We start from the raw sequence: 18078 nt of genomic DNA on the forward strand, positions 1-18078 counted from the left end.
TGTGTCCTCTGGGGGCTCAGCAGTGGGGTTTACCACCTCTGTCTGACTTGACACCACAGGAGTCACCTGGTCATTCCATTCTGACACCTGATTGGGTAAGAGGTGTGAACGTTTGTCCTTAGTGAAAAATAGACAGAAATAAGATGTAGATATTTGAGCTGTGAATGGAATGAGATGATCCAGATCTAATGGATATATCAGGGGGACAAGACCAATCAGAACCATCTAATGGCTAGATCAGGGGAACAAGCCAATCAGAACCATCTAATGGATAGATCAGGGGAACATGCCAATCAGAACCATCTAATGGATAGATCAGGGGAACAAGCCAATCAGAACCATCTAATGGATAGATCAGGGGAACAAGACCAATCAGAACCATCTAATCCCTAAATAAACACCCAGTATATAACACAAAGACATTGATTGTCCACTTCTGGAAATGTTTGATTCATAGTTTCTTGAATGATTTTGCAAACATCTCATTTTGCCCACTGCCCGCCCTTTTTCTGCTGCTCTCTCACTCAGTGGTTCGGGTCAGAAGCCCTCTGCCCTCCCTTTTCCACTGCTCTCTCGCTCAGTGGTTCGGGTCAGAAGCCCTCTGCCCTCCCCTCCAAGCACAATAAATAATGTGGCATGGGACTCAGGCCTTTTGTGTCCACACAGATTCTTTCTTCTGTATGTTCTGCAGGGGGTAGGCAGAAAGCAGGGTGTTTTATCCGAATAACACAGAGTCTTGTTGGGGCTCTGATAAAGGGCAGCATTGTATGGTAATAGTTTATATAAGACCATATGACCGCTGGGCTGCGCTGGGCTCTGCTACGGTGCAGGGTAGTGGCTAGTGTCGCGGGAATGATTAGCATTTTACCAACGCATCGTGTTCACAAGCCAAGAGCCTTCTGGTTCGATTTATAAAATAAACACTCATTTAACCCTTCTTTGTACACATTTTGTGTACCACCACAGCTGAAGGTAAAACCCATATCTCTGATTCTCTTTATTAACCATTTGGATGATGATGATGTGTTGAGATTCATGAGGAAAAGAAAAGAGGGTCTGACTATGTGAGGTGTTCTGGAGTTCTCTTCTAGAATTCCAGACTAGATTCTAGAATGGTTCTGCAGAAAGAGAGCAGTTACTGACCATGAAACATCTGTTCACTTGAATACAATAACTTCTCTTGTTTTGATCTGGGTGTATTTTATGATTGGAAAAGTGTATTCAGTTACAGTAGAGGTCTTAGACAGTGTCTGTCTGAAGTTAGTTGTAAGATTCTTCTAGTAAGATGGATGTTTGAGTCGTTGCTTGGAGAATATATCTTGGCCTGTCTGTCTGGTGCAGCCGTGTCCGTCTGTCTGAAGGTCAGGTTGCAGTCAGTCAGTATTAATACTTGTTGAATGGATCACATGTCTCCGTTAGCCAATAGCGAAACGATAACGGAGCGTTATGTGGCGTTACGTTGCGCCCATGTTAGGCCATCGCCCAAGGTTCTTAAAGCACAGGCCAGGGATAGGCTGAGTCTTGTTTGCCGTTGCTGTGACCCGACCAGTCCAGCTCCATGGCCAGGCTACACCTGACGGTGGTGGTTTACGGACCCGGTGCTGCCGACACCGCCGGCGGAGACTGGTAGGACCAACAGCTCAGGGAATACTGGGGTTGCTTCCTAAATCACACCCTATTTAGTGGGCCCTGGTTGAAAGTAGTGCACTTTTATAGATGCAGACAAGGGTGTGTTAGGTTGGGGGTTGTTGACTATATAGGAGGAAAGTTATGTTTTAGTCCACACTAGTACGTTTTGAGAATGTTTTTCTGTCCGATGTGTTTTAGGATTTGAGCTCAAGCATTTCTGATGATTGTTGGTTGGATATATACAGTACACCTGTGGGGTTATTTAACAACTCTTTCTTCCTCACTACAGGTTTGATTGATTGCCTGCCCATATTAAATTATTGACTCAGAGATTGTACAGTTTCAAATGATTGTATCAATACATTACCAACATGTTATGTACTTTTGATATTCCTTCATTACATGTTTCCTTGACATGGTCATTCTTATAAAGAATGGCCGCCCTTTCGAGTGTGATCAAACGTCAGCTTGTATCAATACATAGGGAACAACTTTGTGTTGACAAAGTCCTATATTCTTTTAAAGAACAGTTATTCTTCTGAGTGTGATCGTCAGCTTGACATTTCTCTTTTCCAGACTGGGCTTGAGAAAAGCTTTAGAGCTGAAACGTCAACATTAAACAGTCTGAACTATATCCCTTCTTGTTTCTCCTCTCCAGACCTGGAATCGAAAATGAACTGGGGGTCCTTTTACGCTGTAATCAGCGGCGTAAACAGGCATTCCACAGGCATCGGCCGCATCTGGCTGTCTGTCATCTTCATCTTCAGAATCCTGGTCCTCGTGGTGGCGGCCGAGTCGGTCTGGGGCGACGAGAAGTCTGGCTTTACCTGCAACACCCAGCAGCCCGGCTGCAACTCTGTCTGCTATGACCAGTTCTTTCCCATCTCACACATCCGCCTGTGGGCCTTGCAGCTCATCCTGGTGTCCACTCCTGCTCTCCTAGTGGCCATGCATGTAGCCCATCGCAGACACATCAACAAGAAGATCCTGAAGAAGTCCGGGCGCGGTTCCCCTAAGGAGCTGGAACAACTCAAGAACCAGAAGTTTGCGATCACAGGCGCCCTCTGGTGGACCTATATGATCAGTGTGCTGTTTAGGATCGTTCTGGAAGTCTGCTTCCTTTATATATTCTACTTGATCTACCCTGACTTCAAGATGTTCCGTCTGGTCAAGTGTGACTCGTACCCCTGCCCCAACACTGTGGACTGCTTCGTGTCACGACCCACGGAGAAAACCATCTTCACCGTGTTCATGCTCTCCGTGTCGGGGTTGTGTGTTCTCCTCAACCTGGCCGAGGTGGCCTACCTGATTGGCCGAGCCTGTCTGAGGTGTATCCATGGCAACCAGGAAGAGACTAAGGTAGCATGGATCGGTCCGAAATTGTCCTCCTACAAACAGAATGAAATCAACCAGATGATCGCTGACCAGTCGAAGTTCAAGTTCAACATGGGAGCTAGGAAAACCTCCATGGAGAAGGGAGAGAGGTGCTCTGCTTTTTGATAGGCTGCCCTGGCGGGAGAGAGGTGTTCTGATTCGCTGCCTATGGAGATGAGGTAGAGAGGTGTTCTGATTCGAGAGAGAGAGAGAGAGAGAGAGAGCGAGAGAGAGAGAGACTCTGCTTTCTGATAGGCTTCCAAGTCCTTGTTCCCACCCATTTTCACTGCTTCAAACTAAAGAACTAACCAGCTTGGAACCATACTGTATAGAAATCCTCATTAGCTCCATCTAGTCATAACGCCAATCATTTCTTCATCTATTTATTCTAGTGCTAGGTTCTGGTAGCTCAGTTGGTAGAGCATGGCGCTTGCAATGCCAGGGTTGTGGGTTCGATTCTCACGGGGAGCCAGTATTTAAAAATGTATGCACTCTACTGTAAGTCGCTCTGGATAAGAGCGTCTGCTAAAATGACTAAAATGTAAAGAAGAACTAACAAACCCAGACAGGGGGTATTGGATGGGCCCCCCAAAAATAAAACAAACCTGGACAAACTCAATGCTGGATTTGAGGGAGAACTTTGTTTCATCGTGATCGACACAGTCACTGTTTTGTCTCACAACCTTGGGGCAGGAACTGGTGGATAAAGGAACATTTGTTTCAACACATGACTTGACAAACCCATTGTATTGGAACTCACTGGGGAGTTCCTACAGTGGGGAGACTACTCCTATAGCTGGGAGACTACTCCTACAGCAGGAACGAATCACTCATTAAGACATTGGTCTTTTAAATGGTGCACAGCAAACTATGGAGCTTTACTACGTTCTTTTAGTACTATCAGTTCCAAGAGGGTTAGCAGCAGCGACATGGAAAACTGAATGTCCTAAAATGGAGTACTGACAACTTCCATTAACCAGTACGAAAGGATATGTTCATATCCCACATTATACTGTTATATATATAGTATGTTCATATCCCACATTATACTGTTATATATATCTATGGTATGTTCATATCCCACATTAGTGTTATAGGATATGTTCATATCCCACATTAGTGTTGTATATGATATGTTCATATCCCACATTATACTGTTATATGTTATGTTCATATCCCACATTATACTGTTATATGTTCATATCCCACAGTGTTATATGTTCATATCCCACATTATACTGTTATATGTTCATATCCCACAGTGATTTATATATGACATGTTCATATCGCACATTATAGTATTACAGTATATACTGCAGTACTGACGATTGAGGTTCTTTACACAACAACATCCTTAGCTGCAAAGGAAACCTTACTTATTGAGGTTACTGCTCACAACCAAAAATCTGATAGTGGATTGATGGATACAAATCTTTGTTATTAATAGGCGTTGGTGTTTCTAGGCTCTGATGGTACTATATAGTCTCATGGTGTTGCTAGGCTCTCAGATGGTACTATATAGTCTCATGGTGTTGCTAGGCTCTCAGATGGTACTATATAGTCTCATGGTGTTGCTAGGCTCTCAGATGGTATTATATAGTCTGTCATGGTGTTGCTAGGCTCTCAGACAGTATTATATAGTCTGTCACGGTGTTTCTAGGCACTCAGATGGTACTATATAGTCTGTCTTCGTGTTTAAAAAGCTCTGACATGTTAATCACAGGCATCTCAACACATTATTGTGGATCTGTCCAGAAATTGTGGCATTGTTGACAAGTCACATGATGTGCAGTGGAACCTATGAAGAGGCAATAATTAATTATTTCAGGCTTGGGTGTTGCCAGGCAAAGTAGATTAACCAATAACCTCCTGGTTTTTGATTGGTTGAAAACAGGCTGTTGTCATTTTACATTTAGCTTCAGTCATTTTATTCCATTAAATCATTTTATTTGCATAATAAAATTTATTTTACACATTTTTCATATTTAATGTAGAAAAGTTATTGTACTGTAATATAATCCTGCTCCATCTCCTCTCTTCCTGTCTAGTTTCCAGTTCGTCAGTTTACAATTTAATCATACACATGGCTCTCATAGAAGGCTGAATACATTGTTGTACAGTAAAATTATAAAAATATTGAATTGAACCTGTGCTTGTCATTCAGCTGTACAGCAGCTCTTTGTTTCTGCTTTAGTTGCAGTATTAATGTTCGTCTACCGTAGGTAAACCATCCACGTTTTTGGGTTACTTTCCTAAAATGTTCTTGTTTCCAGAACCCCTAGTTGGAGGATTATGGATTTCCTGCTTTTTGATTTGGGGAAAGTAAACAGAATTTTGCAACCCTAATCCAGTCCATGGTGTATATAAAGACAGGTTAAACAGGTTGTAACAGTGTATATATTATTGGAATAAAATCCATAATGATTTGAACAACTCAAATGTGTTGACATGCTTTATAAATGTTGACTGACATTGCAAAGTGTCTGTAGCGGTATGTTATAGTTTCAAACCTCTGGTTTCACGTCTTCGTGTACAGTAAATCCATGTTCATACCGTGTGTGTGTGTTTACCAGCACTCCCTATAGCAGCCTTCCTGGAGTTGGGGTTTTGTCGTTCCACTCCCGTCATTGGTGGCTTTAACATTCTTTGCCTCCCTGTCATTGGTGGCTTCAGGACCTAAACGGCTGCTCCTCTCCAAATGTAGTGCACTACTTTTGACCAGGAAGCTCATAGGGCTCTCGTCAAAAGTAGTGCACTCTGTAGGGACATTTGGGACACAATCCTAGAATCATGCCCTTCTCCACCACAGTGATATATATGGAGATGGTGTCTCTCTATTTAGCAATTAGCTACACTTGATGCCAGACAGACCAGGAAGTCATGCTTATTGCCCAGCCAATCACCTCAACAGGCTGGGCCGGGGGCTCTCATAGTTGACGTTAGAGAGTGCCCTTAGGCCTGAGCCAAATGTAACCCTGGGGGATAGAGGGAGAGGGTCAGAGAGGAACTCTAGGCCCTGGGTGAAGTCTTGACTGACTGAAGACAGGAGTGTGTTGGTGTGTCCTGTAGTGTGGAATGGTCTTGTGGCCAGCGGTGGGCTGGTCTGGTGTTTCCTGTTCATTCAAGGGCATTCCTTCTGCTGGGGCCTGGACAGGAGAGAGGACAGCAGAGAGGAGCGGCCTCACTGGGTTGGAGAGAGAGAGGGACTGAGGGAGAGACGCAGGAGGGGCCACATGGTCTCAGTCCCACAGGGAGCTACTCTTCTGGGGACAGTTGACTGACAAGGAGGTACTTCTGTATTCAACTTCCTGTTTCAGTCTTCCACTCATTTCATGAAGCTTCTGATGACGTTGCTTCCAGTGGGAGTTTGGAACTCAGTGAGTTGCATTTGAGGACAGACAATTTTTACACGCTACGTACTTCAGCGGTCCCGTTCTGTGAGCTTGTGACCTACCACTTCACGGCTGAGCCGTTGTTGCTCCTAGACGTTTCCACCTGATAACTATAGCACTTATAGTTGACCAGGGCAGCTCTAGCAGGGCAGAAATGTTATGTACTGACTTGTTGGAAAGGTGGCATCCTATGACGGTGCCACGTTGAAAGTCACTGAGCTCTTCAGTAAGGCCATTCTGCTGCCAATGTTTGTCTATGGAGACTGCATGGCTGTGTGCTCGATTTTATACACCTGTCAGCAACAGGTGTGGATGAAATAGCCGAATCCGCTAATTTGAAGGGGTGTCCACATACTGCGAATCATTCTGAGAATATATATTTTATTCTCTACTAATTATTACGTGTTGAGATTCCGATTATTTGAAAAGGGATTGTTACTCCAAATTAGTAACTTATAAGATCTAAATGAATACGGTGTCGTAAAGTGTTGAACTCAGAATGAACCCCAGTATTGAAAAGTAATATGCAGGTATTGTTTGGTTGTGTTCCAGAAGTGGATACGGTCTGTAATGTTGTTGTGTTCCAGAAGTGGATACTTTAGTATCTAGTTATAACTAAACACTGTCTTATTCCTACAGTCTGTGGTGACTGTTAGACAGTCTTTAGGCTCTAGTTATAAACTGTCTAATGACTGTGTAACTAAACACAGGCTCAAAGTGGAGGAGAGATTGACTTCATCACTACTTGTATTTATGAGAGGTATTGACATGTTGAATACACTGAGCTAGTCTTCTCAAAGCACTTCCTGATGACAGAAGTGAGTGCTACGGGGCGACAGTCATTTAGTTCAGTTACCTTTTGCCTTCTTGGGTACAGGAACAATGGTAGCCATCTTGAAGCATGTGGGGACAACAGACTGGGATAAGGAGAGATTGAATATGTCCGTAAACACACCAGCCAGCTTGTCTGCGCATGCTTTGATGACGTGGCTAGTGATGCTGTCTGGGCTAGCAGCCTTGCGAGGGTTAACACGTTTAAATGTTTTACTCACGTCGGCCACGGAGGAGGAGAGGATAGGCGCGACGGTTGCACTGTATTATCCTCAAAGAAGGTGTTTAGTTTGTCTGGAGGCATGACGTCGGTGTTCGTGACGTGGCTGGATTTCTTTTTGTAGTCCGTGATTTCCTGTAGACCCTGCCACATACGTCTCGTGTCTGAGCCGTTGAATTGCGACTCCACCTTATCCCTGAACCGGCATTTCGCTTTTTTGATTTCCTTGCGGAGGGAATAACTACACTGTTTATATTCAGGCATATTCCCAGACCTCTTTCCATGGTTAAATGCGTTGGATCGCACTTTCAGGTTTGCGTGAATCCCGCCATCCATCCACGGTTTCTGGATAGGGTTGGTTTTAATAGTCACAGTGGGTGGGTACAGCATCTCCAATGCACTTCTTTATAAAACGCATTCACCGAGTCAGCATATTGGTCGATGTTGTTCGCTGAGGCTGACCGGAACATATTCCAGTCCGCTTGATCAAAACAATCTTAAAGCGTGGTTTCCGATTGGTCGGACCAGCGTTGAATGATTCTCGTCACTGGTATATCCTGTTTGAGTTTCTGCCTATAAAGAAGGGAGGAGCAAGATGGCGTCGTGGTCGAAGATAGGGCGGGGGAGGGCTTTGTATGCATCGTGGAAGTTAGAGTAACAGTGGTCGAGGGTATTGCGCATGCGCGTAGTGCAATCAATATGCTGATAGAATTTAGGTTGCCTTGTTCTCAAATTTTCTTTGTTAAAATCCCCAGCTGCAATAAATGCAGCCTCAGGATGTATGGTTTCCAGTTTGCCTATCAGGTATCAGGATCAACCAATAGGAAGCTCTACGCAAATAACCTGTTTATTTTAATTTGGGAGGTCCCGGGTTTCTGGCTGGACGGGCATTTGATTTCCAGAGGGGGGGGCGTGTATTTTTCCACAGAACCTCCCATGTGTGCACTTGCACAATATAAAGGGTTTTATAGTAAAGATTTAATGTAACTGTAAAAATGTATTACCTTTTAAAATGGCATAAACACATTAAACAGGGGCACTGTTTAGTTTCATTTGTTTACACCAAAGAAAACTGATAAACACCAATACAGATCAAAAAATTAAAATCTGTGTGCTGGTTGGAAGCCCAAGGGCTGATATAAAAACCTATACACAAGTACAAAAATAAGGTTTGTTAAAACACAGACGCACTAATTATAAAATGTACAAATGATCTGATCAGCATGTGAGTGTGTGAGTTAGCTATATCGTTACCCCCACAGTGGATCATTGATCCTCCTTGAGAAGGTCACCCCAAGTCATCCCAAAGGTGTTCGATGGGGTTGAGGTCAGGGCTCTGTGCCGCTCTTCCACACCGATCGACAAACCATTTCTGTATGGACCTCGCTTTGTGCACAGGGTTATTGTCATGCTGAAACAGGAAAGGGCCTTCCCCAAACTGTTGGAAGCACAGAATCGTCTAGAATGTCATTGTATGCTGTAGCGTTAAGATTTCCCTTCACTGGAACTAAGGGGCCCAAACCATAAAAAACAGCCCCAGACTATTATTCCTCCTCCACTACAGTTGGCACGATGCATTGGGGCAGGTAGAATTCTCCTGGCATCCACCAAACCCAGATTCATCCGTCAGACTGCCAGATGGTGAAGTGTGATTCATCACTCCAGAGAACCCGTTTCGACTGCTCCAGAGTCCAATGGCGGCGAGCTTAAGACCACTACAGTCGACGCTTGGCATTGCGCATGGTGATCTTAGGCTTGTGTGCGACTGATTGGCCATGGAAGCCCATTTCATGAAGCTCCCGACAAACAGTTCTTGTGCTGAAGTTGCTTCCAGAGGCAGTTTGGAACTCGTTAGTGTTGCAACCGAAATTGGCATAGAAAAAAATTCTCTACACTGCCAAGATGGAGGCCTCTAAAATTCACCCATGTCGACTGCTACTGCCCCACACAAGCCCCTCGCGGTAATAATCTCAGTCGTCCTCATTTTCAAAGATCTCTGAAAGCAGGAAGAGCTCTTGTCGATCGTCTCCCCTGACTCAGCCTGACTGTGGCAGAGCAGCTCTTCAAACTGGGGCAGAACACTACTGTACAGGAAATCAATGATCTCTGAAAGTAAAACACATATACATTAAATCAGTAAATGTGTCCAGCAAACATGACTTTTCCTCAAATGATCATTATATTTAAAAGGGATTACATTTTTGGGGGGGAAAAAATCACTGTTTTTACATGTGAAGACGAGGCACTTTCCTTTAACGTAGAAAAAAGCAATTTTCACATACTGAGCCTTCGGAAAGTATTAAGACCCCTTTAATATTTCCACATTGTTACGTTACAGCCTTATTCTAAAATGGATAAAAAATGTAAATCCTCAGCAATCTACACACAATACCCCATAATGACAAAGAGAAAACAGGTTAAGAAATTTTGCAAATGTATTCAAAATTAAAACATACCTTATTTACATAAGTATTCAGACCCTTTGCAATGAGACTCGAAATTGAGCTCAGGTGCATCCTGTTTCCATTGATCATCCTTGACATGTTTCTACAACTTGGAGTCCAGCTGTGGGAAATTCAATTGTTTGGACATGATTTGGAAAGGCACACACCTGTCTATGTAAGGTCCCACAGTTGACAGTGCATGTCAGAGCAAAAACCAAGCCATGAGGTCGAAGGAATTGTCCGTTGAGCTCCGAGACACAGATCTGGGAAGGGTACCAAAACATTTCTGCAGCATTGAAGGTCCCCAAGAACACAGTGGTCTTCATCATTCTTAAATGGAAGAAATTTGGAACCACCAAGACTCTTCCTAGAGCTGGCCACCCAGCCAAACTGAGCAATCGGGGGACTTGGTCAGGGAGGTGACCAAGAACACAATGGTCACTCTGACAGCTCGAGTTCCTCTGTGGAGTTGAAAGAACCTTCCAGAAGGACAACCATCTCTGCAGCACTCCCCCAAACAGGCCTTTATGGTAGGGACGGAAGCCACTCCTCAGTAAAAGGCACATGACAGCCCGCTTGGAGTTAGCCAAAAGGACTCTGACCATGAAAAAGAGGATTCTCTGGTCTGTTGAAACCAATATTGAACTCTTTCCAAGCGTCTAGAGGAAACCTGGCACCATCCCTACTTTGAAGCATGGTGGTGGCAGCATCATGCTGTGGGGATGTTTTTCAGTGGCAGGGACTGGGAGACTAGTCAGGATCGAGGGAAAGATGAACGGAGCAAAGAACAGAGAGATCCTTGATGAAAATCTGCTCCAGAGCGCTCAGGACATCAGACTGGGGCGAAGGTTCACCAACCAACAGGACATTGACCCTAAGCACACAGCCAAGACAACGCAGGAGTTTCTTCGGGACAAGTCTCTGAATGTCCTTGAGTGGCCCAGCCAGAGCCCAGACTTGAACCCGATCTAACATCTCTGGAGAGACCTGAAAATAGCTGTGCAGCAACGCTCCCCATCCAACCTGACAGAGCTTGAGAGGATCTGCAGAGAATAATGGGAGAAACTCCCCAAATACAGGTGTGCCAAGCTTGTAGCGTCATACCCAAGAAGACTCGAGGCTGTAATCACTGCCAAAGGTGCTTCAACAAAGTACTGAGTAAAGCATCTGAATACTTTTTATTTTTAACAAACATTTAGAGAAACCTGTTTTTGCTATGTCATTATGGTGTGTAGATTGATGAGGGGAAAAAACTATTTAATCCATTTTAGAATAAGGCTGTAACAAAACATGGAAAAGGTCCAGGGGTCTGAATACTTTCCGAAGTTGCTGGAGATGAATAGGAGGTTAAAAACATGCAGTCAAGGGGGAGTTAACATTCTGTCCTTCGGAAGTGATGTTACTGATCACAGTGACACGCATTCAACTATTCTACTAGATACCTCAACCGTAGCCTAAAAACCTAGTGATGTGTATGGAAGTAAAATGTGTATTTGACAGCAGCTTATACCTACCACAGAAAGACATGCTCTGCTGCAATGGGACTTTGGCTACTTTTAGCTTGTGGTAGTGCATCTGCACGTAGCAGATAGGAGTAACACCCCTTCGAACATGAGAGAAATGTTAGCACATAACACTGCATTCCCACACACATAAACCACAATGACCCTGCCATGTGTTGTTGTACTTCTCACTCCTAGAAGATAGGAAACAAAGGCTATGCAGATCCCCTTTCCTTGATGGTTATCGACCGAGTTTGTAGACAAAACATCTGTGTTAAGAGATTTGAGAATCTAAATGTAATAACCTGTCAGTGAAAATGTCATGAAAAATGCAACATTGTCCAAAACAAAGTAATCGGTGTATAATAACAACCTCTTACCCAACTGTGTGAGCAATTTCTTCCCAGTCAATATCTGCAGAATATTCCACCTGCATTGCGTTCAACCTGAAAGGTCAAAATGACATTGAATCAACATTCCCAAAATACAAATTGTGGAAGATGGCAATTTCAAAAGCATTCAGAACAAGAACAAAAGACTACATTTGGCCCTGTAAAAATCAGGAAAAAAAACGTATATTATTATTATACACTATTAAGTCACTGGACTGGACTAATAAATCATATTACACCACATTAGTAAGTCACTGGACTAATAAATCATATTACACCACATTAGTAAGTCACTGGGCTAATAAATCATATTACACCACATTAGTAAGTCACTGGGCTAATAAATCATATTATACCACATTAGTAAGTCACTGGGCTAATAAATCATATTACACCACATTAGTAAGTCACTGGGCTAATAAATCATATTATACCACATTAGTAAGTCACTAGACCGGGCTAATAAATCATATTATACCACATTAGTAAGTCAGTAGACCGGACTAATAAATCATATTACACCACATTAGTAAGTCACTGGGCTAATAAATCATATTATACCACATTAGTAAGTCACTAGACTGGACTAATAAATCATATTACACCACATTAGTAAGTCACTGGGCTAATAAATCATATTATACCACATTAGTAAGTCACTAGACTGTGCTAATAAATCAAATTATACCACATTAGTAAGTCACTGGGCTAATAAATCATATTACACCACATTAGTAAGTTACTGGACTAATAAATCATATTATACCACATTAGTAAGTTACTGGACTAATAAATCATATTATACCACATTAGTAAGTCACTGGGCTAATAAATCATATTATACCACATTAGTAAGTCACTGGGATAACAAATATTCAAACGAAATCAACTAAACACAGATCTACATTAGCATTTATGTTATGAAAATCAGTACAAAACTTTGATCAAATCCACTTTGGCCTTTAAGGTTTTCACACCTCTACTGAATGCTGGTTGTCCATGTGCCAGTTTGTGTGCCAGAATACCCATCCTGGAACAGTAGGAGAGAAGATACAGCCTCAAAAGGTGGACAATGTTCTGAATCTGAACGCTTGTGGAAACAAAACAAGGGCAATATTTTCATAGTGCAAAAAACAGTCCACCTCATTATTATCTTGCAAAGTTTTCTTAAACAAGGTGAGTTATAAAGGAGGCGACTATTTCACTAGAGTTTAGTGAGCAATTCATCTGGGTCGACCCAAAACTAACATCTTCTGAGATGTGTTAGATACGAATCATTTCTGAATTTCCCCGTTTAACATCCGTAACAGAATCTTAGCAGTGCCCATTCCATCCCTTCGTTAAAGCCACTGGCTTAACTGGAAAAAGAGCCAATTTAGCATGCTTGTCAACTGGCTATGGCAGAAGTTTGATATATCAGACGTGGTCAGGTTTGCTGTCTGGGGCACCGTCTTTGCTCGGGAGACCGGTACACATTGTTCTCCCATTACTGAAAGCTATACCGCAGTACTCCATATAATATTTATATAGGGAATATACAGGTAACACCAACATACAGTCCCGTGTGGCTCAGTTGGTAGAGAATGGTGTTTGCAATGCCAGGGTTGTGGGTTCGATTCCCACAGGGGACCAGTACGGAAGAAAAAAAATATATGCATTCACTACTGTAAGTCAATCTGGATAAGAGCGTCTGCTAAATGACTAAAATGTAAATGTAAAAATGTCTTAATCAATGATGTGTATAAACCATGAATGGGATGGGGGTGGGGTATTGAAGCCACCGTGCCTCCATCTTGGCTCACCCCCACCATTGTATTGAAGCCACCGTGCCTCCATCTTGGCTCTTCCCCACCATTGTATAGAAGCCACCGTGCCTCCATCTTGGCTCTCCTCCACCATTGTGTTGAAGTCACCGTGCCTCCATCTTGGCTCTCCCCCACCATTGTGTTGAAGTCACCATGCCTCCATCTTGGCTCTCCCCCACCATTGTGTTGAAGTCACCATGCCTCCATCTTGGCTCTCCCCCACCATTGTGTTGAAGTCACCATGCCTCCATCTTGGCTCTCCCCCACCATTGTACATTTTTTGTGGGGGGGAAACTATAGAAATGCATTTATTGAATGTCTACATTCATTTTGCCACATTTATTCTATTACAGACACCTTAATGCATACTTAAATTATATTTTGTGAAAAATATATAAAACAAGTTTTTCTGAGAGTACTAATGTTACGGTCCCCACTACAACAACAAAATACTTACATGTAATTTTGTCACTGAAACATGTAAATGGCAATACTGTAGAATTCCATTCATTCCTATGGTGGACTGCTCCTACTGGGGAGAGCCAATATGGCTGAACGGTGGCTTCAAAGCCTCTCAATGGCCAATACATAGTATCAGCTATCCAGGGTTTATTATTGCACTGTTGCTACCTCAATTACCTCGTAACCCCTCAACTCGGTCCTGGTACTCCCTGTACATAAATCAAATCAAAGTTTGTCACGTGCGCCGAATACAACAGGTTTCACCTTAAAGTGAAATGCTTACTTACAAGCTCAAACCAACAGTGCAAAAAAGGTATTAGGTGAACAATAGGTAAGTAAAGAAATAAAAACAACAGTAAAAAGACAGTGAAAAATAGCAGTAGCGAGGCTATATACAGACACCGGTTAGTCGGGCTGATTAAGGTAGTACATAGCCACGTTTATTACCCGGTACTCCCTGTACATAGCCACGTTATTACCCGGTACACCCTGTACATAGCCACGTTATTACCCGGTACACCCTGTACATAGCCACGTTATTACCCGGTACTCCCTGTACATAGCCACGTTATTTTTAATCATTATTGTTATTCGTTACATCACTGTGTATTTATTCCTCACTATTTCAATGCTTTATTTTAACTTTAAATCTGCATCGTTGGAAAAGGACCCGTAAGTAAGGATTTCACGGTTAGCCTACAAGCATGTGAAAATATTTTATTTTATTTGCTTGTTATCTGACGAATGCAATAGTACAGTAGAATCTGTCAAGAGACTGTTTAGTCTGGTGAGCAATACATATTTCTTTATAAACGCACATTGTTGAAGAAAGGTTTCAAATCAAATCTCCCCGCCAAATCAGTTAATTTTATAGTAATTTCTGCACTATGAAAACGACGCCCAGAGTGTTTGCGTGGCAAAAGTTAACCCTGGAACCCGTACTACCCACCATTTCATTCTACACTGGTCCCGGTGACATGTCTTAACCCTCCGGCACACATCTGTCCAGGGGATGTTGTTGTACAGCTTGTCTTTCCTGATGGTGGCAGGTCCTCTGCCAGGCTCCACCTGTCCCAGCAGGTGGTCTCGCACAGCTTCCATTAGTCTCTTCAGTTCTTCCTCGCTCTAAGGACCTAAGTTTGTGACTGAAAAAAACTACACACAATACCCCATAATGACAAAGAGAGAACTGGTTTTTAGAAATGTATTTAAAATAAAAAACAATATCTTATTTACATACTTATTCAGGCCCTTTCCTGTCTATATAAGGTCCCACACCTGTCTATATAAGGTCCCACAGTTGACAGTACATGTCAGAGCAAAAACCAAGGAATGAGGTCAAAGGAATTGTCCGTAGAGCTCCGAGACACAGATCTGGGGAAGGGTACCAAAACATGTCTGCAGCGTTGAAGGTCCCCAAGAACACAGTGGTCTCCATCCTTCTTAAATGGAAGAAGTTTGGAACCACCAAAGGTGCTTCAACCAAGTACTGAGTAATGTGTCTGAATACTTATGTAAAATGTTCGACATTTTTTTGTTTTGAATACATTTGCCAACATTTCTTAACCCATTTTTGCTTTGTCATTACGGGGTAGTGTATAGATTTAAGAATCCATTTAATATAACAAAAATGTGGAAGAAGTGAAGGGATTTGAATACTTTCCGAATGCACTGATTGTCTGGTAATGTTAGCAAACTGTAAAGTGCTTAATGTCAGAAAAATAGCCCTGTTGCAAGTTCCAATTCAATATCACTTTACTTTTGTACACAGTCAAAGCTGATTATTACCGTTAAGGTCAATTCCTTAAAGCAACTAGCCCAGTCTTACCTGCCCTTGTATCTGCTGCCATCAAACATTTTACTCCCACCACAACGATAGATCATATGCCAAGGTCGTGCGATTCCTTCAGCTGGAACAGGTTAGGGAGAGGGGAGATCAGTTTTATGGGAAATTCCTTATTTACCACTGTAGGCAATGCTAAAGACAGGGATATAATCTGGGTGTCAAATTGTGTATGGTTCACACTGCAGCTCTTTGCCCAAACTTGAAAAAGGCCTTTAAGGACTGAAGGACGCAAGGGACAACTCAATTTTCTTCTGACTTCTTTTATTTCTTTAGTCAGTTAGTTAATTAGTTCTTTAGTTAGTTAGGTTGATAACCTTTAAAGGCAAAACACAAAAAGAAATATACATTACTTCAAGTAAGGTCATTTCAAATTAAATATATAATCTTAATGTAGTCATATTATCTCAATTATACTATATAATAAATTAGACAATTGGTCTCAATTCTCAACACAAATAAACACCTAACTGGCAACAATTTTACACAACAATGTCCATGTGCCTACCGGTTGAGTCTCCAGAATCCTAAATGAGCTGAATGTGTAGGAATGAGAGTCTCCTCTTCCGTGAAGGACTTCCAGTGAAATGCTTTTCCACCAAACATTTCACCACCTGCTATCACAAAGGTGCACCAGTATATATGTTCCCCAGGGAAACACAAGCTAATGATGGGTTCCACAATGCATACTCTTTCGCCCCCTGCTGGTGTTTTATCTTTGAAATCAGTTGAAAATCTGAACGCCTTGAATATGAATACCTGTCTTTTGACGCAACACTGCGTATGAAGCTTTATCTGACAAGTTATCTCATGAAGCTGGCTAGAATATACCGCACCTATTATTTCAGGGAATCTGTGATGACTCTTCAACTTCTGGATATTTGTTAATTCATCTTTGTATGGAAGAGCAGCATTCTCAATCCCTGTGAGAGCCAGGAAGTTGTTCACGTTACGCACGAGAAGTTTGTTCTCCTGTGCTCTGTATCGTCCAGTTCGAAGGGAAATGCCTGGAAAAGACAAGATTGAACAAAGGCTTAAGCAAGGGCTTCACACAAGCACGTTGCCCCGCTAACACTGGTGCCCCTAGCACGTTGCCCCGCTAACACTTGTGCCCCTAGCACGTTGCCCCGCTAACACTGGTGCCCCTAGCACGTTGCCCCGCTAACACGTTGCCCCGCTAACACTGGTGCCCCTAGCACGTTGTCCCGCTAACACTGGTGCCCCGCTAACACTGGTGCCCCTAGCACATTGTCCCGCTAACACTGGTGCCCCTAGCACGGTGTCCCGCTAACACTGGTGCCCCTAGCACGGTGTCCCGCTAACACTGGTGCCCCTAGCACGGTGTCCCGCTAACACTGGTGCCCCTAGCACGGTGTCCCGCTAACACTGGTGCCCCTAGCACGGTGTCCCGCTAACACTGGTGCCCCTAGCACGGTGTCCCGCTAACACTGGTGCCTCTAGCACGGTGTCCCGCTAACACTGGTGCCCCTAGCACGGTGTCCCGCTAACACTGGTGCCCCTAGCACATTGTCCCGCTAACACTGGTGCCCCTAGCACGGTGTCCCGCTAACACTGGTGCCCCTAGCACGATGTCCCGCTAACACTGGTGCCCCTAGCACGGTGTCCCGCTAACACTGGTGCCCCTAGCACGTTGTCCCGCTAACAATGGTGCCCCTAGCACGGTGTCCCGCTAACACTGGCGCCCCTAGCACGTTGTCCCGCTAACACTGGCGCCCCTAGCACATTGTCCCGCTAACACTGGCGCCCCTAGCACGTTGTGCCGCTAACACTGGCGCCCCTAACACGTTGTCCCGCTAACACTGGCGCCCCTAACACTGGCGCCCCTAACACTGGCGCCCCTAACACTGGCGCCCTCCACATTTAACACAAACCGTCTTAATCAGAGGTGCGGTGGGCTGCCATTCAGTCAGGGGGCCTAACACTGAATGTGGATTCATGTGTTAAGTGAGAAAATCACTTTTTTTTCAGAATTACATCAATTTGTCATCAAACATCAACACTTTAACATGTTCCATAACATTGTTTTCATGTTAACTACATCATCCTACGATAAACACCATGAGGGTTTTAAAGAATAAACCTACCTTGTCTTCGAAATTCCTTGAATCGAATCGATCAAGATCATGCTTGATCATCGCTCTGATCCTCAAAACAGACAGAGAC

The 18078-nt window shown here is 43.4% G+C and overlaps 2 protein-coding genes across 11 annotated transcripts; one reads left to right on the forward strand and one right to left on the reverse strand.

Annotated features, from left to right (window-relative positions):
• The first annotated feature begins 743 nt into the window (after positions 1-743).
• LOC115187319 (gap junction beta-1 protein) lies at positions 744-5442 on the forward strand. 2 transcript variants are annotated; one of them, XM_029746389.1, is made up of 2 exons: positions 744-972; positions 2288-5442. In XM_029746389.1, exon 2 carries the CDS (start codon positions 2302-2304, stop codon positions 3127-3129), a length of 828 nt encoding a protein of 275 aa, XP_029602249.1. In that variant the 5' UTR covers positions 744-972; positions 2288-2301; the 3' UTR covers positions 3130-5442. The 2 variants fall into 2 exon arrangements, with proteins under 2 accessions (XP_029602249.1, XP_029602247.1); XM_029746387.1 differs by lacking the exon at positions 744-972 and adding an exon at positions 1502-1626.
• Positions 5443-9259: 3817 nt separating this feature from the next.
• LOC115187320 (transcription termination factor 1) lies at positions 9260-16443 on the reverse strand. 9 transcript variants are annotated; one of them, XR_003876027.1, is made up of 8 exons: positions 16403-16443; positions 15880-15961; positions 15001-15196; positions 12762-12814; positions 11773-11838; positions 11585-11661; positions 11405-11493; positions 9260-9552 (listed from the first exon to the last, which is right to left on the reverse strand). XR_003876027.1 is itself a non-coding variant. In XM_029746390.1 (6 exons), the coding sequence occupies exons 3-6, from the start codon at positions 15150-15152 to the stop codon at positions 9359-9361; spliced, it is 501 nt and encodes a 166-aa protein (XP_029602250.1). In that variant the 5' UTR covers positions 15153-15196; positions 15880-15961; positions 16403-16443; the 3' UTR covers positions 9260-9358. The 9 variants fall into 9 exon arrangements, 2 of the variants coding, with proteins under 2 accessions (XP_029602250.1, XP_029602251.1); XR_003876026.1 differs by lacking the exon at positions 11585-11661; XR_003876022.1 differs by having other exon boundaries at positions 11405-11661.
• Between the last annotated feature and the right edge of the window lie 1635 nt (positions 16444-18078).

This window comes from Salmo trutta, unplaced genomic scaffold (genome assembly GCF_901001165.1).
Source record: "Salmo trutta unplaced genomic scaffold, fSalTru1.1, whole genome shotgun sequence".
Lineage (NCBI taxonomy): Eukaryota > Metazoa > Chordata > Actinopteri > Salmoniformes > Salmonidae > Salmo > Salmo trutta.

Coding starts and splice junctions, on each gene's coding strand:
- LOC115187320 (XM_029746390.1), bottom strand. CDS start 15,152: ATGGAAGCTGTGCGAGACCACCTGCTGGGACAGGTGGAGCCTGGCAGA. Junction 11,494..11,772: donor GAAATTGCTCACACAGTTGG/GTAAGAGGTTGT, acceptor TCATGTTCGAAG/GGGTGTTACTCCTATCTGCT. Junction 9,553..11,404: donor GCAGAGCATGTCTTTCTGTG/GTAGGTATAAGC, acceptor TTTTACTTTCAG/AGATCATTGATTTCCTGTAC.
- LOC115187319 (XM_029746389.1), top strand. CDS start 2,302: ATGAACTGGGGGTCCTTTTACGCTGTAATCAGCGGCGTAAACAGGCAT.